Source organism: Arthrobotrys flagrans (assembly GCF_004000055.1).
Source record: "Arthrobotrys flagrans strain CBS H-5679 chromosome Unknown unitig_1, whole genome shotgun sequence".
NCBI classification, from domain to species: Eukaryota; Fungi; Ascomycota; class Orbiliomycetes; order Orbiliales; family Orbiliaceae; genus Arthrobotrys; species Arthrobotrys flagrans.
This window is the reverse complement of record NW_027137556.1, coordinates 1,635,722-1,662,666: the sequence shown is the minus strand read 5'-3', so window position 1 is coordinate 1,662,666 and position 26,945 is coordinate 1,635,722. Positions and strand designations below refer to the sequence as shown.

The following is a 26,945-nucleotide window of genomic DNA, read 5'->3' as shown; positions in this document are numbered from 1 at the left end:
ACCAAATCAGCCCTTGTAAAATGCCATGGCCCTTGCCGCGCAACCTCCCAAGAACCCACGGAGGAGCATCGATTCCGAACCACACCGAGAGGTCAACTCGACAGGCCTCCCCCTTCATGAATTATGATACGGTAGGATGACGTCGAACCCGTCATCGCCACCGCTGCCATCGTCGCCCGCGCCCTCACCATGGCCTTCCCCTGGCATATGAAAGTCCATCCGAAGGAAGAAAAGGAACTCCGTCGGGCAATCCTCGACTTCTACGGCATCTTGAACGTTTTCACAACACTCGTTATCATTCCCACCGTCGTCTGCTGGTTGGGACATGCCTACCGTTACAACTTCGTTGTTATCGGACAGGAACACCGGAAGAAAACAATCTACTCCAGACTAGCACGGTTTGTATACCTTTCGCATTGGTATCTCGGCCGTCCCTTGTTTCGGGCGAGATGGTTGGGATCTCGGAAATCTTGGTTGTTGGGAACGTTATGGGTCGGCTTCATGGGGTTCATGAATATTTCCGATACCGGGGATGATTACTTCCACCTCACGAAACGGTTGGGCCATATCGCCACTTCGCTGCTTCCGGCACAGTATCTACTATCGTCACGGTTCATCCTCCAGCAGACATCGATCTTAAGCTACCAAACCCACGAAACCCTGAACAAATCACACCGATGGCTCGGACGGACGGTGTACACCCTCCTCACCTTCCACGGTATATTATATACCAACTACTTTGTCACGACGGACAGAATTTATAGATTGCTCCACTGGGATGTAATCTTTGGGTTATTGGGGATGATCATCATGAACACGATATTCATCACCAGCCTTCCGAGGTATAGAAGGGTGGCTTATAAAGCGTTTTTCAGCGTACACCAGTTGTTGAGTATTTTGGTCCTACCGGTTGCGTGGTTTCATGTTTATGATACACGACGGTATATACTCCTCGCTGGGGCGGTGTACGTCGTCGATAGGGTCGGGAGGCATTTGTTGACGAGGGAGTTGAAGGTTAAAATTACGGCTGTGTCGTCCACGGCGTTGGATTTGAGAGGCACGGCGGGTTGGATGGTAGCCGATACTGCCGAGTCTAAAGCTAAGAAGGTAGCTGCCGGAAGTCATTTTTATATCTACGTGCCCAGTATGGCGCGAAGCCGAGGGAATCCGTTCACATTATCCAGCGTGGATGAAAACGGAGAAGTCAAGTTTTTGGTCAGAGTTCGCGAAGGGTTCACTCGGGAACTCAAGGAGTCCGCGGACATGAGTTTGAGCATGATGATGGAAGGACCTTATGGGATTGCAAAGGTGTTTCCGGGGTTCGGATGGTTCGATTCGTTTTTGTTTGTTACGGGAGGGATTGGGATCACGATGACTTTGAGCGTGCTAAGAGAGTTGGTGGTGGATATCGAAGAGAGCGAGAGGGTGGAGGAAAAGGTGGGGGTGAGGTTTGTGTGGGCGGTCGGGGGGACTGATGATGCGGCTTGGCCGCTATCGGAGCTGTTGAGGGCCGGGCCGACGAGGTGTAGGCCTGAAGTTGATATTTATATATCGAATTCGAAAGAGGAAGGGGATCGGAAGGGTGGAGACGGGGAGGAAGGGGAGGAGGAAGAAAGGCCATCGATGGAGTTGGATGAATTGGTCGGAGAGGATTCACAGAGTTTATTACCTACGACGGAACCTACGCATTATCATCACCGACCGGCGACGAATAATGATAATCATAATGACAACCACAACGGAAGGATTACAAAAGAGGAAGAGAAGAAAAAGATGGAAAAGGAAATCGAATCATTAAGGTATCGATACGCACGGACGCAGATCACGCCTCGGATACAAACCGGAAGGCCGGATTTGACGAGGATTTCGGACGAGTTTTGTAGGGATCATTCGAAGGGGAGGATCGGGGTGTTTGTGTGTGGGCCGGAGGGGATGGGGTTGGATGTGAGGAGGACACTGGAGAGGTATTATACGGAGAGTGTGATTTGGGTGTGGGATGAGAGGTTTGGGCCGTGATGTTCATGCCAATGCATCTTCCCGGGCCGTATACCATATCGTTACACATGCCCTACTTACGCTGGACCTAAGTATCCTGTATTGTACTCGATCGGATTGGGATTGGGATCGTGGTAACTTGTGGATAATTTAATATAATACACTATCGCATGAGCGATGCTGATATAATGCTTAGCTTACCCCATTCACCCTGCTGCCGCTGCGTACTTGCTACGGAAAACAGATAGATATCACAAGACAAGCATGGAATTATACGCTGGATATGCGGACAAGGATAGCAGCAGTTCGTAACGATCGAATCAGGATTGATTATTTTACGGCGGGTACCTTTTGACCAAAATCGGTCCGTGCTTGGCAAGGCAGACTTCCATTCTTCGAGAGACCATGCTGGATTCGTACAAACGTACACCAGACATTTCTGACGGTAACTCGACTTGGCTTAATCGAGTCAGTTGGTACTTCCACACTATCCTCGCATACCGACTTACTCACCCAGTATACTCGTGCTTGCGTGAGGATAGGATACTAGTGGAGGTATCGATCGGATCCTGTTTCGTTCGTGGTAATATTTCTTTTTTCTTCAGTTCCTTCTCGGACTTCAGAGAAAGCCCTGCGTTTATTTAATTTATTCCTGTTCTTTTCCCCCGAGGCTCTTCTCTTTCTACTATAAAAATATTATATCAGATTGTCCTATAATAGAAGGGTCGAATGCATGTGCAGGGAACTTGAACAGGAAGCTTGGCTGGTGTTTTATAATCCTGTGGATTGCTCTGACACTGTTCCGAAACCACCACCTTTTCCTTCTCGCTCTATCCACAACAACGCCAACGTTCATCACCACAACATTGACAATCAACTTCAACTTCGTCGACAACTTCCCCGGTAGAGCATATCTCCCGAATATTATCCACCATCTTAACCCCCGAGTACTGTTTCGCCGGGACCGGGTTTTGATTTCTCCTCGAGTTTGATTTCGATCTCGGTCGTCCGATTAACCCTCTCTCGAGTACCGTGTCTCGATTTCGCCTCGCCTGTCTCGTCTTGTCTCGTCTCGTCAGCGCAGCAGCATCGCCAACAGCCCTCATATGTCCTAGTCCCTTTCGTATTCCGCGCAACGGAACCGACGACGATAATATAAGCTTGTCCTCCAGTGGCCGCTTTAGGCCGGGCCGACAACCATGAATCCAGCAGGCCAACTCCCTCCTGGCATGATGGCCGGAATGCAAATGCCCGCCGCCGCCCAAGGAGGACCTCAAGCTCTCGCCCAGGTCATGGCCAAATTAAAATCTCAACCTCCTCCCACCATCGGTTGGCAGGCTGAGCTACCCGTCGCTGAACGTGCCATGATAGTGAGCCAGATGTACGCTCTCAAACTGCCCATCCGCTGCTGTAATTATACCAGACCTTGCTGATCTTCCCCCCAAGTGCCAGTTCTTTGCGCCTCGTTCAGAATGATATGGAAGCCCCGCGCGCCGTAAAAATGGCCGAGGCTTTCGAGGACCACACATTCCGGACAGCAAATTCCAAAGTTCGTGGCCTTTTCGTCCCACTCCTTCCAAATTAATATTTCTTGCCAACTTTGAAATTCTTGGCCGCGTTTTCTTTTTTTTTTTTTTTTTTTTTTTTGAGAAACAAATACGCTGACTCGAATGCAAACCACCTTGTTACCTACCAGGCTGATTACATTGGTGCCTGCCGGGGGAAAATGCAGCAAATCCATGAAACTCGTATGCGGAAGCAAGCAGATAATGAACAACATCTTAGAGACCTGCAGTTCATCAGTCGCAACCCCCAGATGGCCGCCCAACAACAGCAGCAGTTGCTGCTCGCCCAGAGGATGGGGATGCAAGCCAACCAGATGGACCAGCAAGCTCAGCAGCAAGCCGGCATGTCCGGTTTGATGCAGCAGAATATCAATACGGCCGCCGCCATCGCAAACCCGACCTTGCAAGCCCAGATGGCCATGGCCGCCCAAGCACAACCGGGTCTCATCCAAGGAAACCCTCAACTCGGCCAACCGCAGCTCCAGAACCCGCTCCACCAGTATCGCGGTATGCCGAAGGATCAAGCGATCGAACATCTCGCGCGCACTATGATGTCGCAGGCCCAGCCGCAACACATACAAACCATTCTAGGACAGCTCGGAGGCCTGACGGAGGATCAGAAGGCCCAATGCGAGCGTCTAAAGATCACCCCCATAGAGCTGTTCTTCAGAAACGCGGCTGCGAAGAAACTTTTGCAAAATCAAGCCATTCCGCCCGGCGCCATGGCGGGTGTACCCCCCGGTCCCGGCGGGGCCCCACAGCAGCTTACTGCGCAGCAGATGGCCGCGAACCAGCAGCTCGCGGCCCGGCAGCAACAGCTGCAGCAGGCCGCTCAACAGCAGAGATTGATTGCAGCTCAAACTGCGGCACTCGGCAGAGGTCAAAACCTCGGGCAGGGGCAGCAGCCGTTCGATAACAAGGCGTTCATGAGTGATTTCCAAACATATCTCAAACAGCAGCAGCAGCAGCAGCAGCAGCAGCAGCCTCCCGTCACGCAGGCCGAAGCTATGGGACAAAAAGCCCAGCAGGCTAGGCCGGGGATGCCGAATGTCACCATGCCTCCCGGTTCGGTGCCACCCCAGGCTACCCAACAACCTGCCCCTACTCACCTACAACAGCAGCAGCTTATTCTGCTACAACGTCATGCCCAAGCTGCACAGGCCGCCCAGAGGATCGGGCAACAGCCACAGCAACCACAGCCCTCCCCGCAGCCTCATCTCGTGGGGCAGCATCCTTCTCCGCAACTGAGCCTGCTAAATCAAGCACATAGGCCTGGATCTGCTAGTCAGCAAGCTCAAGCGGCTCAAGCGCAGCTCAACCAAGCTAGAATGGCAGAACTGCAGCAGCGTCAAGCTCAGCTTCAGCAGCACCAGCAAGCACAAGCGGCGGGTCTACGTCCACCCGGGAACTTTACAGTCCCACCCGGATTTCCTATTCAAAAATTCCGAGATTTGCCACCCGAGAAGCTGCAGCAACTCATTCAAAGCTTCCAAGCGAACCAGGCTGCACAGGCCCAGGCCCAGGCCCAAGCTCAAGCTCAAGCTCAACAACAAGCTGGCCAAAACTCTGCAAATCTACTACAACAGCAACAAGCGGCCGTCGAGGCTCAGAGGCTCAGGAATGGAATGGGGGGTACATCGGCACAGCAGATCCAGGCTGCCCAAAATGCGTTATTACAAAACCTATCCGGTGGTCAACCTCTTAATGCTCAATTGACCGTCGAACAAGCTCAGAAGTTTCAGGCGCAAAGAGTAGCAAATCTGCGAAATCTCCAATTGGAGCAGCAGAAGTTGGGTCTCAAGCCTCCACAGCCCGGACAACATCCGGGGCAGTCGGGGCAACCGGGGCAGCCTGCACAAGCACAGCAGCCGGGGCAAACCGGACAGCCCGGACAGCCGGGGCAGCAGCAGCGACCACCCCCGATGCCGGTTCCCGACATTCAATTCCCGCCTAGCTTTGACGGGATTAAATTCCCACAGACAGCAGTTGCGTATATTAAACGTCAGTTCCCGTCGATCGACATCCCGGTTAACAATCTTGCGGATTGGGGGGCGTTTAAGGCATGGGCGAAGCAGGTCAATCCGGATTTAGCAACCAGGGTATGAATCCAATGGTACTTGTGAACTGAGTTAAAAAAAATTAGATGTACTAACGAAAAATCTTTAGGTCCGGTCATTGCATTTCCTACATGTTCAAGAGATGTCGAAGAAGTTTGTCGGACCGATGCAAGCTCACTATCAGGAGTTTGCTACACGGGTTAATAGTCTACGACAAGCTCATCTTCAGCAAGCTCAAGCGGCTGCGGCACAGCAGCAGCAGCAGCAGCAGCAGCAAGTGAACATGTCGCCTCCTAAGCCGCCGGTCAAACCGGCTGCGCCTACGCCAAAGATGGCACAGCAGTCGATCGAAGGTGGAAGGGTGACACCAAGTACTGCTCAGCAGCAGCAGCAACAGCAGCAACAGCAACAACAGCAACAACAGCAGCAAAATCAGCAACAGCAACAGGCCGCTAATTCAAGAGGTCTTAAAAGATCTGCCCAGGCTGAGGAAGCTGCTCCTGCTCCGCAAGCTGCAGCTCCAAATGCCGCGCAAAACCAAGCCCAGCAGGCCCAACAGCAGCAGCAGGCCCAACAGCAGCAGCAGCAGCAACCTGGAAAACCTGGGGATTGGCAGACGTTCCTGCAAAGGTTAATGGTTATGCCGCCGGATATGCAGGCCCAGCTTATCAATCAGCCAAGAATGGCACAACTTCCCCCCGAGAGGAAGATGGAGATTCACAAGGTGATTGCTATGAGTAGGGCAAAGCTTGCTCAACAAGCTCAAGCTGGAAGGCCAAATGCTATCCAGGCTCCGGCTCCAGCTGCTGCTCAACCGCAGGTCCAGAACCAAAATCAGAACCAAAACCAAAACCAGGCCAAACAGCCAGAACCTGCCCAAGCAAGACCGCCTACCGCTCCAGGGATCCAACAGAAACCCACGGCACCGCAGGCTGTTGCTCCAACCGCTGCAGGGCCTCAGGGTGCTTCCGTGGCTCAGATGGATCCAGCAAAGCAACTCTTGAAGAACAAGGAGCATATCCATTTGATTAGACAGGAGGAAACTCAGAAAGCATTGGCACGACCGATTATCCAGATGAGTGAGGAGGTGAAGGCTGTGACCAGGCAAGCCGTTAAGGAGGTATCCTTGACTCTCTCCAGGATGGAGCAATGGATTCCGATGTTCTTGATGCTTTTGCCCTCCGAACTTATCGTGAGAGAGCTCTTCCAGACGAGAGCTGTAATAGCTACCCAGTTTGAAGATGCTCTTTTCAAGACGCCGAAGGAGAACTTTACCATCACGCCCGACGAGCTCGAGGCTGCTAAGCAGCAGATTCATCGATACTTCAATTACGTGAAAGCCCAGGTGCCCAAGTTGAACGAGCAGCGTATCAAGCAGGGTCAACCCCCGATCCCCATGGGAGCTGTCCAACAACAACAACTTCAGCAACAAAAGCAGCTCCAGCAAGCCCAAAACCTGCACGCTCAACCACCTGCTGCTAAAGCTCCCGTTCCTAACCTCAATCAAGCCGATCTCTCAGCTCAATCTCTCCACCAACAGCAACAACAAAAGCTCCCCGTTCAGAATCTCCAGCAACCAACCAACATCCCTCGCTCGGCTGCTGCTCACAAGGTTGCAGCTCCTCCTGCTCCGACGGCTCCCTTACCTCCTGCTGCACCTTTCAACCTCGGCCAAATTCCACCTAGGAAGAAGGCTAAGCAAGGCTCCGAATCACCTTCCTTCCCCAAATCAGTACAACCTGACCCGAAGGCCCTACCTCAGGCCATGTCCCAGGTTCCAGGACAGAAAGTTGTTCCGGGGAAAGGCTCCCTTCCAGCCCAATACACGCACCTTTGCATCGTCAAGTCCTGCGAATACCACACCAAGGGTTTCCAAAACCAGCAAGACCTCCTTCGCCATCTTAAGGAAGATCACAAAGATGCCGTTGCTGGACATATGAAGCAACCCCAGAGTGAACCTCCAAAGGTTCTAACCCCGCAGGACCTCCAGGCTCTTAGGGAGAAGCAGGAGCGTATGATCGAGGAAAGGAACAGGACTATCACCAACCCTCTCGAGTACACGCTCGGCAGCGTTGCTGAAGCCTTGGGTTTGAACAGGGATGGAACGAAGAAGGCCAAGGAAGACAAGCAGGATGAGGCGAAGGACAAGGAAGCTGCCGCTACTGCTGCTAAAGCTCCCACTCCCAGAACCTCGACCCCACTCACCAAGACTCCTTCCAAGGCTGCTCCAACTCCATCAGCCATCCAGACTTCTCCACCTCGTCCTACCGAAGTGAAGGAAGATAGGTTGGCCAACAACCCAACCCCACCACCCAGCGGCTGGGACGACTCCATGATAAGCCCAACGGTCATCCAACAAGCCTTTGAAGGACTCAACGAGATTACCGACCTCGTCATCGATCAAATCGACATCAGCATGATCTTGACTCCCGACGACGGTGACGACCTAGACGAATCCGGCGAGAAGCTTCCTGGCACTCCAACCTTTGGCGCCACAGGTATCCCCGAAGCTAGAAACGGCGGGGATGCGTTGGCTATGACCGAGGAGGAGACGAAGGACTTTGAATCCTGGAATCCGTTCGGTATTCGAAACTATGGTCCCCGTGGGTTAGTTGAGGATATCGATTGGGAATTGGTCGATGCGCCTGGAACCGCTAGTGGGAGTAGCACTCTCAGTGGGTGGGATAATAGCTTTTTTGAGATTCGATCTTAAAGGGCCTGTTGTTCACATTTTGGGTACATCGATCTTGATTCTCGACACCTGATACTCTCTTTGGGTTTTGAAGGCAACTTTGCACACTTTTTCCGATTTTTCCCATGACACCTTGTTTTCACGGACGGTGTTTCAAACCTTTTTCTTATCCCTTCTAACGTGTTATTTTTCATATTACTACCTTTCTTATTACTACCACTTATGTTTTTTTTTCTACTCTTGCATGTTTTACGACGGCTTTGAAAAACAAAATAGCGGGTCAACGGATTCCTTTTTTGTTATTCTTGTTTCGTTTTCCTTTTTGGTTCTTCATCAATTTAATGTTCCCTCTTTTTTTTTTTTATACGTAAAAGGCGTTAGAGGAGGTATTCATTATTCATGGCGTCGATTGATGTTAATTCTATCATTTTTTAATTAGTGTAGTTTAACCTTAAGTAGTATCTTTTTACGGGAATATGAAATGGAAGATGTCCTGGGGTGGTGGGACGAAGATTTTATCCTTAATATTTTATGGTGTTTATTGTAGTGATCGAAGTTGAAGAGTATATGGATTTAGTTTGATAGCTTTTCCACGAGGCTATCGAGGCTCTCCAACCATTGCGCCTTTTTGATTCGATCTTACAAATGACTTTCTCAAGTGTTCTCGATCCTACGGAACAAATACAACAAATACAACGAAACAAAAATCAGGCCTCGGATCCCCTAGCTTATTCCCGAAGATTGATTAATGTTTCTATCAGTGTATTCTCCCCTCGTAGCCGCTTGTTCTCTTCTTGTAACCGCCTGTTCCTTTCTTCCAGTCGTCTACACTCCGCTTCTAGAAGGTCGCCCCGATCCCTTCCTTGTAGTGTACTCCCTCCTCGTAACCGTCTATTCTGTTCTTCTAGTCGTCTACACTCTGCTTCTAGATGCTCCCTTTCTTTTTCTAGTAGTTTATTAACTTGTTCTTTTCGCCTGTCCACTTCCCCTAACTGCCTACTCTCTCCTTCTAGCCATATATACTCTCCTTCTAAAAGATCGTTTTCTCTTCCAAACTGTCTGACTTCTGGAAACTCAGCGCCACCGACTTCTCCGGAAGCCATCATGATGACAGTCTGACAAAACATTAACCTCCTAAAACTGAAGGCGCAATAAGCACGGGCTCGGGCTGTCGCGTTATTCGTTTCAATCCAGTTTGTTTGGTCATGATCACGATATGGTTTGACTTCGATGGCACGGATAGCATTTGAAAGTTTAGCATGACATTCCATCGTTAAATGGATCGCTTGCTTCACTAAATCTTTCGCATCATCTCCATCACCTTCACCACCACCTTTCATGGAAACCTTCTGATTATAATTACCATAGGCGGCCTTCATCGCACGTATCACACATTCTTGTGCATCGTCCATCAACTGAATATAGCTAAGTTCTCCGCTATCGTAGTTGTCTGGATTTTCGGCCTCATCGAGACCGGTGCAGTCAGCCTTGCTCAATGAATCTGAATCCAGACTCAGGAAAATGTCCCTAACACTAAAACGTGAGAATACCGTGCTCGCTAGACGTTCGGCAGGATTTTGTGGACATGATCGTCCAAATGCTTTCGCGAAACCGGCCTGTGCGGCTTTCATCAAACTGTCTGCGACGAGATAAGTTACCAATTTGGCAGCGTAGTCTCCTAGCCGCTCTAATCGGATGGACCCTGTTGGATCCCAGAACTGATCAAGAACCCGTTGCCCTTTATCACCTAAACCCCCTCTTGTTATTGGTTCCCATGCGTCTCTACAATTGGACTGCTGGGTGCCGAAAGCGTGAATTGTCCGTGAAGATTTCAAGTAATCCTCCGCGCCAGCCTTCGCTACCCGATATAGGACAACGAAGAAAGCTTTTGTGGGGTCCCATGAACTTGTCATAGCCTGATGGTGCTCTGCGTGCTTCCTTTCGTCGCCAGCTCCACAATGTTCCGTAAATACCTTTTTGAGGGTGCGACGGATGATCTCTTCGGCATCGAGTATCCAGGTTTCTATCCACTCGTGAATAGCTGAGTCGGAACGTTTGGTAAGTGTCTCGTGTGCTTGGTTAACTACATTGGGGTCCAGGTATGCATCTATAGACCGCTCCATTTCCGTCATGATGGCCATCTTGAGGTCCTGGATAAGACTCGTGTGACCTATGGCAGCCCACGCTCGGTGACCCGGGATACCATTCGTGAATGCATTAAGGCCACAATCATCCAATGTCTCCGTAGAATATAATTCCGGTCCAAGTGTTGGCCCCCACCCCTTGATTTTAGGGTGCTCTAGTCGAGGTTTACAGAAAAAGTTGGCCATGCATACTATGTATTTGGTAAATTTGTGCCCAAAAATTTCCCAGTCTATATCCTTGAGATTAGAATGGTAGGCAGCGTTCATTTCTGACTGCAGCGTTTTTGAGAATCTGGAAAACCGTCTGATTTCCGTGATCCCAACAGGTACGAGACTGATTGCCCGTAGTAATTCCTTCTGTGAACTTAGAAGTAGCGGCAGAAGGATGTCTGGTGTAGCGTCCCAGCCTTCATATACCGTGCCGGGATTCTGTTTGGCCAAATTGTCGATCTCGTCCATCAGGGTGGTGAACTGACTCTCCCTAACCTGGTCCGTCATCATGTTATTGTACATATGGAGCCCCAGAAGCCGCATCTTTGGAACTGTGTAGCTGTGGATTCGGTCGCTGTAGATACGTTCAATCCACCGTTTGACAAGGGAGTGCATTTCAATAAAAGGTGGCCTATTCGAAGGCCAACTCCAAGTGACCATGTTGATTGTAGCAAGTTTGCACGTTGCAAGTTCAAAGGATCCATCCTTCAGAAAGTCGATGTTTTCGAGTCCTGGAGATTGAGGAAGCTGGCGATATAGTTGAAAATAATCGGCGGTGTTCGAAGCATTTTCACACGATGCGATGAAAAAGGCCATGGACGCCGCGTGCTGGTCGCTTTCGGTACCGGATAGAATTCCCTGAAACGCAAAAGTAAAGGCTTTACGGACAGAAGAAGAGTAGTCGGGAAACTCGGGGTCTTGGGCGAGGAGATCATCTTGAGTTTCAGCTCGCCATTTGAAGTATGCCTGGCAACTCGTGCTTGGGATGTCGTTTCTGTCCCTCAATGCGGCGCCGATTATAGATATCGCGAGTGGAAGACCGCCAAGCTCATGTACAAGCTGAATCCTGGCATCCGTTTCCTCTCGAGGTAGTTCTGTTTCTAGTGCTGAATTTTCGCCAGTTGATATCGGGTTTATATACTTCGAAAGAAGGACTGTTCCTTTGCCCTCGTTCAAAGGGTTGATCTGCAAAACGCAAGTAGCTCCAATACGGTTGGCAACTTGTGTGTATCTCGTCGTCACGAGGACTTTGGCATTCGGTAAACCATTGAAGATATATTGTCCAATGTCAACATTTGGATCGTCTAGTCCGTCTAGGATTAGTAGCCAGCGCCCATCGAAATGTTTGGAGAGGAATTGATGAATAATCGATACTGGTTGTGACAAGCTACGCCTCTCTCCACAAATCTGTCTTGCATATTGCTTGAAGCCCTTGATTATCGTTTCTTTCGAGCTTGCTGTTATCCAAAGAACTGCCATTTTATCTCCTTTTCTGTAGGCCAAATGCCGTGCCATTGTTGACTTGCTACAACAATGCGTTAGCGGATTGCAGGAACCAGAAATATATGCGCAGTCAAGCATACCCTACGCCCGGGAGGCCGTGTAAAGCCACTCGGACACTCCCCTTTTCGTAAAACACTCCCATAAGAAACGAAAGTATATCTTCGCGGACTAGAAGCCGTTGTTGAAGAAAGATCGAGTCACTGTGGAGCGTGGTGATGCTTCTTTCTGCTGGCAGAGAAAGGTTAGTTAATTGGATCTTCTATATAGAATTCGTTTTTCTAAATAGGCTCACTTGCCTCCAGCTTCTCCAGGGATGACGGATAAAAGTTCTTTAGCACAAGCGGCTGCAGTGGCAGCAGCATAAGGCTGCCATAACTTATTTTTATGCGAATCTGCATAATCGCATATACCTCTGATGACAAGGCATGGGAAATGATTCATCAATCCAGCAGCTTCCATCTCAAAACATATTACCCCACCAAGTTGTGAGCTCAATCTGTCCCTAGTTTGAGCATCTCTGATAAGTGAATTTCCAGAAGCTATAGTGCCGTAGTGGATCACAAAATCCTGGCCAAACCGGGGAACGCGCTGAATTATTTCTTCCTTGCTACAATTCTCACATGTCATCCCTTCGACGTGTATATAAGTAGGTTTGAACAAAATATCCTCCCCTGCGTTTTGACGTGCGAAAACCGGCAGGGAGGTGGCCGCTGCGAGATGATTTGGGACGGTATTTTTGCCCATAATATGATTGTCTTTGAGCTTGGAAACTGCATCAAGCAGATGTTGCGGTGGTCGATTGAGAAACCCCGTCCGGAAGAACCCATTGTGAGACCGCTTCCCAAAATCATATTGAACCACTCCACCGTTCGTGTTCTGTGGATGAGGTTCACTAACGACAACATCGCCAAGCCGTATATCTGTTGCAATCGGGACTCCGCCTCCGACACCAACTAGCAAGCCGAACTGAATTCTGGGAAACTTTAACTTCATCTCTACCGCCGCTGCGGTGGCAGATGCCGTACCGGTTAGACCTGCTGGAAGGCATACAATAACAACGTTGTGACTGAGTATCCGGCCCAAAGTGTAAATGTTGTCCTCGTTAATACTGTGGGGTGGGTCCTCATGCTCCTCGTCAAGCATCATAGCTGCTGCTGCGTGCTCGATCGGAAGGGCACAAACCCACCCTACCGTATATTCCCGAACGTCAAGACGTCGTTTCGGTGATCGTGATGAGGCTCCGGTACCATTGGAGTCCCCAGTTCCCGAGGTATATCCGCTAGATGTTTCTGCCGTATGCATTGTTCTTGTTTATAAAAATTATCTCGGAGCTGTTGGTTTCGATGGCATGATGTGGTGCCTAGGTGTTGGATTTGGGAATTAGGTTAAGTTTCATTTCATGAACCTCAATTTATACCATTTTGAAGACGCAGATCAAGTCTTTATGACTGGGTTACCGCGGCGGCTAGGAAACACATGCGGATAAGTAGGTACACCCTTACACGTATGGGCATATAGAAGAGTTGGTCGATATCATTGGATTTGAGCTTTTGGAGTTTGTTTCGAGCGAATGGTATATAAAAACCCCTGTCGAATTAACGTGGGTCCAAAGTTTAGCTTACCCTTGCTACAGGGTTTCGTGGTGGGGCTACTGATCGATCGTGTGGCACATTTTTTCAATTCATTAGCCTGGGGACCTCAAGTTGATGGTAAAATCACGTTTTTAGTATCCTGTTTTTCCGCCCCTCTTTCCACTTTTCGGTGAATTGAAGGTAAAAAGGAAATGAAAAAAGGTCCCTATATGTACAGTTTGAAAGCTGTCATAAAGAAGGAAACAAGAGAAAAAGGTTGAGGGGAAGAAAGGAGGAAAAGTAGAGCGGTAAAGAAACCATCCACCATTCCTTCTCTCGTGATATTAAGAATATATATAGACATTCAAAAGAAGAAGAAAAAAGTTTGATATCCACGAGTAAGAAACAGACGGAGAAGCAGAACAAGAAACATCCGTGATGAGGACAAAAAAGCGGGTCTGCGGGGAAAGAGTTGGTAGGGGTTTCCTATCCTCCTTTTGATTTTTTCATTAACCAGACGATTGTTTTCGATTAGGACGTAGTGGTAGAGTGAAGTCGAAATAGAGTGAGGCGGTCGGATGATTATATAAAAAAAAAGGAGTGTCAAGCGAAAATCTTCCAATTCGTTTCCTCCATATCTCCCCGCCTCCCACGGATTTTCTTCTTCGTTTCCTTAGTTTCTTCCCTTTCTCAAAAAATTCTCCTCATCTCCCGCCATCGCTCTTTTCTTTCCTTCCATCTAGCCGTAATTAAATTTTTAAATTTTCATTTTTTTTTAGATTTGATTTAAAAATTTAACGGGTTTGGAAGTAGTCGAGGAGGATGCTGCGCTCGGTGGATTCTTCACCCCAGTCACGAACGACGACGCAAGAGCAGTTGACGACTTTGCGGGGGTTACCCTCACGGTCGAGAGTGCCTGTTGGTTATTTCTGTTAGCACGGCGTTTGGGATTTGTGATCGAGCTTCTGAGATATATGTCGTGTGCACACTCCGCTATCGCCACTACCAGCACCAGACCATCTCGAGTTCAAAGGTAACGGAAGGGAATAAAAACATACAGAGACCAGCCCACTCTCCGAGCTTCTTGCCATCTCCAACCTTGATCAAAGGAATCTTGTGCTCTGCGCAAAGCGCCTCAACCAACTTTTTGTAGGCATCCTCGTCGCAGTTCTCGTTCAGGACGCACATGTGAGCTTGTCGTCTGTCGAGGGCTTTGGAGGCTTCACGGAGACCACGGGCGAGACCGTCATGGATCAAAGCGTGGCGGAGGACTCCCTTCAAGGCGTCCTCGACGGACATTTGGCCTTTACCAGCGCTGGTGTCGGCGGCGACTTCAATTTCGTCGGCAACCTCGACGGCGGGGACATCTTCTCCGTCCGACTGTTTGGGATGTGTTAGTGGTGGATATGTTTATGCAGAATTTTAAAACCCGATGAAGGGATGGAGGGGTAGTAGATTAGATATATATCAATTGAAGCTTGAAGCTTCCTTGTGATATCAAACCACCTACTACCACCACCTCTTCCACCTTTCGAATTGAAGCTCGAATTCAACGTACCATCTTGGAATGTAGTGTTTAGTTTTATTGTAAAGGTACTTGAGAGTACTAAGAGATGGAGTTTGATGTCAAGAGTTCCTTAAAGGTGTCCCCGGTGTTGATGGATGTTTAGTTATGTGTGGTGTTCATGAAGAGAGAACAAGAAAAAAAAGAAGAAAAATGGGGGGAAAAATATTCCACACACAAAAAGGCCCGTTGGAGTTGTAGCATCACGTGATATTGCGGGCAAACGGGCTCTTCTGCTGGGGAAGGGCTGCGGAACCCTAACAAATTATATTTAACACAACACATGCACGGTCACGAAGACCAACAGTTTACGGACTTTGGGTATTGGGGGATATTGATTCATGATGGTTCAGGATATTCAGCTGGGGAATGGACGGGTTCTTTGGATACCAAGAAGCATTCTGTTTTCGAATGTGGCTTCGAAGAAACTGTCACTATATTAGGTGCGGGTGAGAGGACATGCTAGGTCCCCCCGCATTACTGATAAGAAGGCCTTCCCTACGAAATTCTGGACTTTAATATACATATGGAACCATACGCCACTTGTCGTCGACGCTCTTCCGTCCGAATTTTCCCTCGTACCACTTCCTAGTGATGTTTGCGCCAAATCCTAGGTTCACACAAACGAATATCCACACGTACAGCAGGCTCTTGTTCAACCACTGGCCCTTGGGTGCCCCGATAACCACGAATGAACCGTAGATAATACACTCGAGCAAGTAATGCGGAGACAAGGTGTACGAAAATAACGGGTGTACCGGAAGAGAATACTTTACCAAAGACGCCAGATGGACATGCGCATCATGCTGGAGACCCGACCCGAGGAAGAAGAACGGAATTGCTAGAAGCGTGTTTATCCTGGGCGGCTTTAAGAGGTCGGAAGGGTGGGATATGGGAATGTTGGTGTTCAATCGAAGGGTCTCGATACCTTCACACCAAGTTGCAAAACCCATCATTGTGTAGTGGGTTATCCCAGCGATGTAGATCAGGATACCCATTTTGGAGGTACCCGGCTTTTGGATATATACGGACTCCCAGAGGCGCCGGGCGCTTTGCATTGTCATGCAGATTATGCAGAGTAGGATTGTCTCCAGGCTCTGCGAGCCGTCCGGACCCGGGACGATTTGAGGCTCCGAGACAGCATTCTTTGGTGGTCGGTCTCCCGGCGGGTTGTCTAAGACCGATTGTAGAACCCGACCGTGCGAGATTACTTGAAGCAGCCAGAAGAGTTGGATGGCGAAGGAAAAGGCGTAGAAATGCATGAACCAAGAGTGAGGGACCTGTAGTTTTCCGACTACATCCAATAGAACATCCAGCGGCGACTTCGGCTCCGTAGTGGTCCTGGTTTTCTTGTTTTCATCTTTGGCACCGGCCTTGGTAGGCTTGCTATCCGAGGCATTCTTGCCATATATATATAATTTTCTGGCGAACGGCGGGAACACATTCAAAGTTATTGTCTGATACCGGCAATTTTCGGGGTCTTTTCGTCAGCTCTTATACGCATACGTAATGCATCTTGGTCTACGGACGACGACGACGTACAATGAGAATAGCGTTAATGTAGAAGAACCGGACGACGCTGCTGAGGTCGATATCTACCAGCAGCTCGGCGAGATTTAGAGTGTTCATGAGATCCATGACGGGTGGTCGTACGACAACGGTAACGTTGGAAAGAAGGACGTCGTCAGACCATGCTGGCCTCCAACACAACAACTACAACCGTCGCCATACTACATGCGAAGATGACAGAAGCCCGATTCGATATTAAGTAGATACCACCGTTTTCCAACGCCCTTTCCCCATATCATATAGAAAACCCCAAACTCCCGGTAGCAGACAAGTAGTTGAATGCGAATAGGTAAGAAGTATCTAGGCTGTAGGTGGAAGAAAGAAGGATTCCGGGGTAAGAAGGTACAATTGTGGGGTCTCAAATTGTTTTGGCCAGGCGAATGTAGGCCAGTGAGAAAAGGGGGCTGTACTGCAAGCTACGGAGGCTCCAGGCGTAGTTTGGGGGCCTGGAACGGACATGCAAGGACAAGGACAAGGACTGCAGCCTGCATGGGCGCTGATACGCAAGCCAGAGGTCCTGCTGAAATTTGCATTGGTTCGATATCGAGATTGCAGGAGGCGTACTCTGGCCTCAAAAGGCATCGATGATGTATCGGTACATCCTTACTTCCCAGTTCTCTGTACATGTACACTTACTCACATATTATGTATATCCAAGGCGGCCGTGCTGGTTATTAATGGGCTCGTCGAGAATGTTGATGGTTTGATCACATAATGTTGGCATGTTAATATATCCGTTCTGTGAGGGCCAAATAAGGTGTCTAGCGCAGTGCCTTGCAGTTTAGCTGCACTGCCTTCCTGTTAATTACTACCCTTCCCACCATTCTTTTCTGCCATAGTGCACTGTAGCATGCAGCATCTTTAATTCGGTCAGGCCTGTGAATGCAGCCTCGAATCATAATCACTGCTGCCAAAGTAACCCCCCAAACTGGCCGTCTGTCCAAGACTTCCCCAACTGAGGGTGGACTGAAATCTGAGTCCGAGAAATACTAGTTCGTCCTTCGTTAGCAGCGGTGTGTTTTTTTTTTTTCCCTTTCCCATTCAACCATCCTTTTTCCCCCATCCTTCTTCTTCTCTCCCTTCTTCTTCTTTTTACTCTTCAAGTAGTTTTCCTCGATTCTTCCCTTATTCTCCTTATCCTCCGCCGGCTGTCGACATTATCGAAATCCGACCCTCCCTCGAATTCTCCCACGGGATCGAACTCTCACCCACGTTTCCGACTTTGGCTCATCCGTGCTCTTAGAGACAGACGGACTGACTAGAGGCTTCGTTGTTGTTCGTCTTGTGTATTCATTCCATAGCAATCGCTCCAAAACGTGCAAAATTCCCACGCACGACTCTCTCTCACGTCTGAGGCGCTTCCTGGCCAGAATCTGTCTCGAATCAGCGACAACGTTTTTTCCTTCTCTCCAACCATTTTCCCGCCACGTTATTTTTCTCTAGAAATTAGTTATTAGTCAACTTCATTGAACGGCATTTTTAATTTCAATTTTCGGCGTCGACTTGCACATAATTCGACTGCCCCGGGTTCCAAATAAGTAGCACTATGCGGTGGGCACGAAGGGGGCATCGGTATTCATCAGCTATATGACTTCGACCATTTCCCTACCTGTTCCGACTCCCGTTCCACCGCCACCACCGTCTCTCCCTTCGTCCTCTCCAGCATATGGCATGAATGGTATAACCGGCTTGAACTCCATCTCCTCAACAGGCCACTGTTCTTCCTCGGGCATCAACTCGTCCGACGGTAGAATAGAGTCCTTGAATAGTACCCGTAATGGAAAGTTATTGTCCATGAGTAGTGCAGTGGGAATTAACGGCGGGACAGGGCAGCAGGCTCACAGTTCCTCTTCCTCATCGCACCTTCCGACCCTCAACGAGCCACCGAACTCTTCATCCGCACACCAAGACAGTGATTCCGACGCCGAAACTGTAGTAGTTGCCCCTCAGAGTCGAGGCAGAAGCCGCAGCAATCGACCCCGAAGCTACCCCGAAAACGACGATAGCCGTGATGATGACCGTTTAGCCCCGTCTTCCCACTCGAGGAGGACAAACGGTGACTCGAAATCTCGACCCGACCGAGATGATGATGCGTACTCGTCCGACCTCAGTTCCGCTCCCTCATCTCGTGCCCCTTCATCCAAACGACCCCTCCCTAAAGACCGTACTCGCAAACGAACCGCTTCGCCTTCGAGATTAACACATTCTCCTCCTCGCAGGAAAATACCGAAAATTCAAGAAGATGACCCTGATAAACGCCTGTCTCTCAAAAGGAAAGCCCGAGAGGCTTCCCATGAGAGAGGCATCAAAAGTGAGGACGAATCCCCTCGGGGCGTTAGGATAAAATCCTCGCCACCGATGTCTCCTCCCCCAGTTCCTCGTGAGAGCAACGGAACAAAACACGCCAGAGACTCTCACGCATCCACCAACAATGCATCCTTGGCGACTCCGCTATCTCGCCCTGGTCATTCCCGAAAGAGAAGCGTTCCAAATGCCGGTCCTTCTAGCGGTAAAATGCCTAGCGGGAATAATTCCAGCGTGTCGAAACTTCATAAAACCAAAAGATCCGGCCGGCCGCCTGCTCTCAGCATTCAAGATTCTGACAATGAAGTCAAATCAACTTCATCCTCAAGATCGAATTCCCCACATATCACGAACCACAGAAGAAGACGACCGTCGATTTCGGGTCCTGCCGCGTCACCTGCACGTCTGATAGGCCCTGGACACAAGATGAAGCGCGACAAAACCGGCCGAAACCAGTTGCACAAAGTATGTGCAAAAGGTGTTTTAGACGAGGCGAAAGCGTGTCTGGAAGCTGAACCCGACCTTCTCAATGATGCTGACAATGCAGGCTATCTTCCCATCCATGCCGCTGCACTCGCCGGCCATGACGATATTGTAGAATGGCTGATCGAGGAAGGTGCACTAGTTGATAAGCCTGCTGAGGATTTGTCAACCCCTCTGTTGGATGCAGTCGAAAACATGCATGTTGCTGTTGTTAATACGCTGCTAGAGCACGGGGCGGATCCACGGCATCGTAACAAAGCAGGGCAGTCATCGATCGATCTAGCGTCGACAATTCGCCAACAGAGCGATGAAGCGGATGAAGAGGCCAAGATGAGCCAAATTGAAGATGCATTGCGAGCAGCATTAGTAAAACTAAAAAATAAGAAGCGAGCCGACGACGAGGCCCGGAAGACCGCTAATGAAAGTTGTTCTTCCCGGGCAGCCTCGGTCGCTAGCCCGAGTCATTTCTCGCCTCCTCCGCAGTCTAATCAAATGACAAGTAGCCGAAGAAGAGGTGGACGTGGGGAACCAACCAGGAACGAGTTTCTATGGCTCGATGCCGGCAAGGGTGGACAAGCGAAGCTCAAGCAGGCGTCTCGAGACGGAGACATGGAAATGGCTGGCAAACTGCTGGAAAGCGGGATAAACCCTGACCCGGAGTCGATGATGTTGGCTGCTCGAGGAGGGCATTTGGATGTTCTGAATCTGCTGGTGGCGTTTGGAGGTGATAGCGATCCGGACCCAAAGGACGTAATTCGGCAACACACAAAAGACAAGTCGCAGTTTCCCCTCATCCCAGGCGAAGAAACACCCCTGCTCGCAACCATCGGTCGTAACAACATCGAGGTTCTCAAGCTACTCCTTAGGAGCGAATCTATGAAGGAACCGAGACGTGTTGACAGCCGGGGAAGGTCATACGTCGAAATTGCAAAGCAAAGAGGTGGTGAGAACTGGGAGGAAGAAGTCAAGCTGCTTCAGGCTGCGTACGACTCTGCTGGCCCACAGAAATCGAAGAAATCCTCCCGGGACAAACTCGACTCTTCTTCACCGGTCGCTTCTCGCAAGGACAAGGATAAGGAGAACAACAAGGACAAAGATCGCAAATCCGAACGAAAGGAGGCCAAAGCAGACGAAATGAAGAAAACGAAGCGTCTTCGCCGGAGGTCTGCATCCCCCGCAGCCTCTTCCGCTATGGACGACACAGCTCCATCCGAACGAGAGATATCTCCTGTAATCGCCAGGTCGAAATTGAGGGATCTCGACAAGCAAAAACGCAAAGAGAGGACTGTGGAATCCGATTACTCGGCCATCAGCGATAGCAATGCCACGGTTGACGGGACCAAGACGAAGAAGCGACGTCTCGTACTCGGCAAAGACCTTGCTGCCAAATCCGAAAAGGAAGACAAACCCTCAAAGGCCGAAAAAGAAGACAAGAAGGAGAAAACCAAGGAAGAAAAACCATCGAGGAAACGGTCCGACGAAATGGAGGTTGACCACCCTGTTAAACGGGAGAAAGAAAAGGATGGATTGAAGGAGAAAAAGAAGAAGGAGAAGGCTGTGGTTGATGAGGACGATATCGAGATGCCCGACGCCCCTCGACCTAAGAAAAGACTTGTCGATCCCGAAAGGCATGCTTCTAAACGTGACCACTCGCTTGACAAACGCCAACGGGAGAGCAGCTCGAGTTCGAACAGACCGGTTGTCAATGACCACAATTCCGACGTCGATGGCCACAGTAAGGTCGAAATGCTCGGAAAGAAGCGCAGAAAGCTGGAGGATGAAGCCGATGCACCGAGGGCTAAATCGAAAGAAGAACGTCAATCAGAGACCACCGAAGAACGTCCCAAGTCCAAGGAGGAGCGAAAGGCAGAGCGGGAAATCCGCCGAGCCGAGGCCGACAAAGCTGCAAAGATGAAGGCGAAGGCGGAGAAATCAGAGAAACCAGCATCAACTGATATCGTCAGCAAGGACACCGATGAGGCTCTTCTCGAGCGAAAACGCGAGAAGAAGAAGAGACGAGAGGAAGCCCTCAGAGAACAAGCTAAAGAAGCGACCGCCAAAGAGTCCAAAGAGAGCGAGACCGTAGTTTCCAAACGCTCCAAGGAGCGTGACACGGTTGCGTCCGACATTGAAGGAAAGAAGCCCCGCTCGGAAAAGGAACGCTCTGTTCATAAGGACAAAGATGCAATGGATATCGACTCTGAAGTTCCGACCATAAAACGCCGGAAGCCTAGCGGTGATTCGACTGTCGCTCCTGATGATGCTGCGGCTAAGATCAAAAAGCGCAAATCGAATGGAGCCAGCCCTGCGCCTTCTGCTAATGATGAAAAGAACGGTAACCGACATCTCAACGATCTGTCCAACGGCAAGAGCAATCGCGGTTCTAGCATTCGCGAGGAGATCAAGTCTAAGGCTGATCCAAATGACGACGCCATGCTTACCGAAGAACGCGAGCGCGAACTCGAACGACAACGTATCGAAAAAGAACAGAAGGAATTGGAACGGAAGAAACAGGAAGCCGCCAAGCAACAAGAGGAAAAACGCCGCGAGCAAGAGCGCTTGGATCAAGAGAGGGCCGCTGAAAAACTTCGTCTGCAGAAGCAACAGGAAGAAGAAAAGCGCAAGCAACTCGAGTCTATGCGTCAGTTGGGCGCTAAGCTTTACGAGACCAGCAGTCAGGTTCAGTTACATTCACACGACCAAGCCCAATCTCAACTTGCTGGCGATAAAGCCCGGTTCGATGAGATGCAGCGGATTAATAGACTCCCTCTGATCTATCGGGATGCTCTAATGGCGAAGAACAAGGAAGAGTTCGCTCAAGGTCTTTGGAATGACTACAGAAGGATCTTGCCTTTGTATTGTGTCGAATACGGAGAGCCAAAGGAACGTTGGGTATCTAACGCACAGGCTTGTGTGCTGCTCGGTATCCCTCACGACCTTGATATGACGATCTGTAAGTTGCCAATTCTTAACGAAATCCACTGGACACCTGCTAATGCTGTCTTTAGATCCAAATCTCGAACGACGTCCAGTAACCGCAATGGAGCAACAAGCATTGAAGCAGAACTTCCATGTTTTGTATTCCTCCTACAATTCACCGCAGACTCTCAATTTCGATGTTCGTTTGGAGATGGAGCGTCAAGCAACCGAGCAGAACAAGTTCCTAGCTCTGACTGACGTTTTCTGGTTGAAGGTACGTTTCTTCCCGAAAACCATCTTAGATGTGTCATAGTTACTAATTCCACTTTCAGGCCTCCGACCTCTGCAAGATTTTCCTCACAAATGACCGCTACTGTCACATTACCGACAAGTTTATGCGAAATGGCCAACTTCCTTCCGTTATTCTGTGGATTGAAGGCGAAGACTAGATTTTCTTCCTTGGGTCTCTCTAGCATACTTCTCAATCAACTATCAATTCTCGTAATTCTCCGCCACCGCTTCTTAACTTATCTCCCTTTTAGTCACCATATATGTGTTTCCGAATAATGTCCCTTAGTTTTACTCCGGGGTTCCTTCCGCCTGAATGTCCTTTTTTTGTTTTGTTTTACTGCTCGACTCCTAGCGACCCTTTTATCCATTGAAACGATGACTCGAAGGGGATACTTGTATCGCTCTACGAAATTAACATTTTTAACTCCATACCTTATAACATGGTTTTGATAATTGTCCTTTTTTTTTTTTTTTTTTTTTTACATTTTAGCTCTTCCTTTATCTCACCTATCCTATATCCTACAAATCTTTTTGGGCGTTCTTGCTCTTTTACCTCCTTTTTTTGACGTTGTTATTTTATGATTAACTGGGGATTTCCTTTTGTATGTCCTCTTTTTTGGTTTTTGTCTTGTCTTGTTCGAATACATGCATGTGCCACCCACGGTATTTAAAGATATACTTTGCTGATGGACGATTCTTTCGGTTTTTGATAAAGACTCTGTTCTTTATTGTTTTTCTATCTTTCCCTCCCTCTCTCTCTCTCCGACTACATGTGTGATTTTTACGTGCCTTTTGTTTTACATCATTACCTCCCTCCTCCTACTACTATTACGGAGAATACCTCCTTGGAAATTGAGGGAAACCCGTCCTGCAGATCCGAATATGAATATATATAACTCGTGCTGTATTTTTTGGGGTACGAGATGATTACAATGAGTTTATTCTTTTACTTGTCTTTTGTCGTTTTTGGCTTTAAGGGTAAGTGTGGCTTTATTCTTTTAGGATTTTTTTGTTTTTAGAAAGTGTGTATTTGTATGTATGAGTATAATCGAAAACCCTCCCCTTCTCTATAACAAAAGGGAGGAGGAGGGTGTGGGAAAGATCCGATCATAAGGAACTGGGATTTGATCCGCGCTTTGAAGTAGGGTACTGATGTGCTTTGCTATATATCGATCTTCTCTTTCTCTAGGAACTGGTCTACAGTTGTGGGGGTTTGTTTATTTCTTTCTCCTCCTTTAATTTCATTCCTTTGGTCTTTGATATGGTTTCGTACTTTATTGGGGAAAACTACCGTTTTTTTTATAAAATTATACTTTACCTTTTGTTTGGTATCTTATAGCCAGATGTTTCCCACCTTGCCGGGGGGCTCGTAGACTCATGGAGTACCGAATAACCCGCCCTTTTTATCACCCCCATCACCATCATCAGGAGCTCCAAATAATGCACTATGATCAACGGATGCACCGCCACGTCTACCGCTGGGTCCGCTAAAACTCTTTGATCCAGATGATGTTGATCCTCCGGCATCACCGAAAAACCCGCCTCGATTCTTATCCGCGGTGTCATCGCCTAACATCCATGCGAATTGGGATTGTGCGAGTGAACGACGGGGTTTGGATATCGCTGATGGAGCAGGGGTTTCGGATACCGATCTAGAGGAGGATGAAGATGGTGGTTTCCATAGTGGTAGACCTGTACCTGTGGACTTTGGAACGAATGGCGAGGCGAGGGGTTGCCTTGTTCTTTGCTGTGGTGGTGGTTGTTGTGGTTGTTGAAGGAGTGGGGGGGTTGATAGGTCTGTGGTTATTGGAGGTTGGGGGGTTATTGGATCTGGAAGACGGGTGAGGTCTGATTCTGAGATTGGTGGTGGTGGGGTATTGTTGATGGGATCGGTTGGGTGGAAGTAGGTAGGGAATGGGGGTGGTTTGCTAACGAATGAGGGTGGTGATGTTGGTGGAGATGATAGTGGTAGTGGTGGTGGTGAGGTAGTTGATGCTCGTAGGCTTTCCTTTGGAGTATTTGGATTAGCCGCCGTATCGGGTACTTCGGTCAGCCATCGTCTATCCAATGCCGTTTTAGAGTCTAGTAGACAGTTTCGAACGTATTTGATTCGTTCGATAGCGTCTTTTCGTCGTCTCTCGGTTTCGGTTGAGTTACTACTACTTCCTCCCGGTTTTTCGTTCGTGATTTCGGTTGTGAAATCTTCTTCGAGAACTTTAATCCCTTCCTCCAGAATCGCTCCTAAAACCGTCTGTCGTTCCATACTATCCGTCCACCGTTTGAGAATATCCCTCTGTTGCTCGCCTACACCCGCAGATACACGTTTAACTTCTCCCATAGCTTCTCTTAGCGCCTTGTTGACACCCCATCTTTCAGACCTATCCCGCATCTTTGAGGCGACATCATGCATTAAACTTTCGATATTGTTGAGGTGAAGATTGTTTACCACGCTGGCACCGGTGAGTCGGGGGGATAATGTCAGCACGGATGGTTGAGGTGGTGGTGGAGTTCCTGAACGAATGTATGGTGGTGGACTGGCGGTTGGGGGTTTGGAAGTGTGTTTTGTTATTAGTCTGAAGGCGGTGTGGGTTGATAGGTCGTCGCGGAGGTGGATGGCGTCTTTGAGGAGGGTAAGCGGGGGGGTTGAGGACGGGGATTCGTAGCGGAGGAGGAGGGTTAGGGCAGTGGAGTAGTCGGCTTCGAGGACTGTTTTGTAAAGGTTAATATATTATAAGGTCTGGATTTTTGAAGATGAAGCAGGTGTGGTATCGTACGTTTCCATCTTATTCGTAGTATCATGGCGACTGAGATGTAGTCAACTATCTGGAGGGTTGGGTCTTCGACAAAGATGCCATCCCAGAGGCCTAGTGTTTCGTCGAAGGTGAATTCACGGCCGAACATGAGTCGAATCCAGCGGCTAGGATATCGGTTAACGTCTTCCCGAAAGGAGTATCCAAGGAAATTCTTACATGAGAAATATCTGCGGTAGAATCCCGAGCTGATCGAGATGATATGCCAATTCTGGATCCACGACTCCAAGGAGGCCTTCGTGGATATACTCGCTCTTTCGTACGATTGGGCTGCTGGCAGGTACGCCCCCTACGGTCTTTCCCTCGCCATGCCCCATCTCGTACCACGATTTTGCGAACAACATGATCTTCTGGAAAATAGAGAATGTATCGTGTTCGATATACTTTGCATCCAGCAGTTCTTTCATAATATCCTCTCGATCTACTGTTGCTGATGCAGATGCCGATACCGATGTAAACCCCCCATCCGATTTCTCAGAATCCAGACGTTCTTCGATGGCATCGGAATGTATAACCCAGTATACAGGCGCTGCTAATTCGTGCATGCCCTGCCTGTAGGAAGTATCCGGGTTGAGTTTACTCCAGACGAACAATACGTTCGATAAGGTCACTTGAACGTCAATAGACCGAAAGAATTCGGTATCCGGGTATGTGCGATCGATATCCTTTTGGATCTCATCGCGGAGTTGTTCATCGAGGCGGAGTGAAGTCCACGGACTCTATACATATCGCCACAAACAACGGACAAAAAGTTAGGTTCGGTAATAACAGAATACGGCAGTTATATGTATGGAGTGGACGGTACCGACTCGTCATCTGCCAGAGGGTCTGATCCGGCAAATCGCTCGGGGTCTTGTTCGTTGTTGGGTGGTCGGAGGTACTTGGCTTTGTGGTCATCGTAGGCCGAGCGCTCCTTTCGGACGGCGGCGATGAGGGTGGAGAGGTCAAGTTTATGACAAAGGAGGAGAGACTATTCGATCCGATATTAGACAAAACCAAACTACACTAAATATCAAAAATAAGGCCGAGATACCTTCCACAGAAGCGACCTGAGAGCGTCATGGCCGATTCCATTTGCGATATTGAGGTCGGAAAGGGACGCAGCTTGCAGGGCCTCGAACGACGATATGGATCGGAGATAGGCACCCCATTGCTCCCTGCAGAAGGCAGTAGGAAGTTAGAATTTGATTATCCACCGCTGGAAGTAGTGCTGACATTACCTGACTTGGTGGATGTCCTTCATCTGTAACCGTCTGGGTTTTCAAGCGAAACGGTAGGATGTCGCCTGGGTTCAGTTGAGCACGTAAGAACTGACAAAAGAAACCTGGAAGCAGAAACCCCGATAGCGAAGACGAAGAAGATCCTAACAGAAAATAGAAAAAAGGATATCAAAGAAGAGCTAACAGGAAACCAGTCGTCATACTATCTTAGCAGGTATCTTTATCTTGATATCAAGGGGAATTGGAAGACGGAAGCTCAAGGAGGGT

The 26,945-nt window shown here is 49.0% G+C and overlaps 7 protein-coding genes across 7 annotated transcripts; 3 read left to right on the top strand and 4 right to left on the bottom strand.

Annotated features, from left to right (window-relative positions):
• Nucleotides 1-189: 189 nt before the first annotated feature.
• On the top strand, nucleotides 190-2,016 carry DFL_008489 (uncharacterized protein; the record flags this gene model as incomplete). The annotated part of the gene is made up of 1 exon (XM_067638229.1): nucleotides 190-2,016. The coding sequence occupies one exon, from the start codon at nucleotides 190-192 to the stop codon at nucleotides 2,014-2,016; it is 1,827 nt and encodes a 608-aa protein (XP_067486138.1).
• Nucleotides 2,017-3,194: 1,178 nt separating this feature from the next.
• On the top strand, nucleotides 3,195-8,330 carry DFL_008488 (uncharacterized protein; the record flags this gene model as incomplete). Its single annotated transcript, XM_067638228.1, has 4 exons — nucleotides 3,195-3,376; nucleotides 3,442-3,544; nucleotides 3,692-5,659; nucleotides 5,727-8,330. The coding sequence occupies 4 exons, from the start codon at nucleotides 3,195-3,197 to the stop codon at nucleotides 8,328-8,330; spliced, it is 4,857 nt and encodes a 1,618-aa protein (XP_067486137.1).
• A 707-nt stretch (nucleotides 8,331-9,037) lies between these two features.
• On the bottom strand, nucleotides 9,038-13,249 carry DFL_008487 (uncharacterized protein; the record flags this gene model as incomplete). The annotated part of the gene is made up of 3 exons (XM_067638227.1): nucleotides 9,038-11,969; nucleotides 12,028-12,175; nucleotides 12,358-13,249. The coding sequence occupies 3 exons, from the start codon at nucleotides 13,247-13,249 to the stop codon at nucleotides 9,038-9,040; spliced, it is 3,972 nt and encodes a 1,323-aa protein (XP_067486136.1).
• A 1,063-nt stretch (nucleotides 13,250-14,312) lies between these two features.
• Nucleotides 14,313-15,079, bottom strand: DFL_008486 (40S ribosomal protein eS12; the record flags this gene model as incomplete). The annotated part of the gene is made up of 3 exons (XM_067638226.1): nucleotides 14,313-14,434; nucleotides 14,577-14,898; nucleotides 15,077-15,079. The coding sequence occupies 3 exons, from the start codon at nucleotides 15,077-15,079 to the stop codon at nucleotides 14,313-14,315; spliced, it is 447 nt and encodes a 148-aa protein (XP_067486135.1).
• Nucleotides 15,080-15,597: 518 nt separating this feature from the next.
• Nucleotides 15,598-16,720, bottom strand: DFL_008485 (uncharacterized protein; the record flags this gene model as incomplete). The annotated part of the gene is made up of 2 exons (XM_067638225.1): nucleotides 15,598-16,539; nucleotides 16,625-16,720. 2 exons carry the CDS (start codon nucleotides 16,718-16,720, stop codon nucleotides 15,598-15,600), a joined length of 1,038 nt encoding a protein of 345 aa, XP_067486134.1.
• Nucleotides 16,721-18,238: 1,518 nt separating this feature from the next.
• On the top strand, nucleotides 18,239-22,806 carry DFL_008484 (uncharacterized protein; the record flags this gene model as incomplete). The annotated part of the gene is made up of 4 exons (XM_067638224.1): nucleotides 18,239-18,329; nucleotides 18,480-22,391; nucleotides 22,447-22,631; nucleotides 22,690-22,806. 4 exons carry the CDS (start codon nucleotides 18,239-18,241, stop codon nucleotides 22,804-22,806), a joined length of 4,305 nt encoding a protein of 1,434 aa, XP_067486133.1.
• A 1,217-nt stretch (nucleotides 22,807-24,023) lies between these two features.
• Nucleotides 24,024-26,701, bottom strand: DFL_008483 (uncharacterized protein; the record flags this gene model as incomplete). The annotated part of the gene is made up of 7 exons (XM_067638223.1): nucleotides 24,024-25,354; nucleotides 25,423-25,565; nucleotides 25,618-26,010; nucleotides 26,070-26,177; nucleotides 26,268-26,428; nucleotides 26,492-26,615; nucleotides 26,679-26,701. 7 exons carry the CDS (start codon nucleotides 26,699-26,701, stop codon nucleotides 24,024-24,026), a joined length of 2,283 nt encoding a protein of 760 aa, XP_067486132.1.
• Nucleotides 26,702-26,945: the final 244 nt, after the last annotated feature.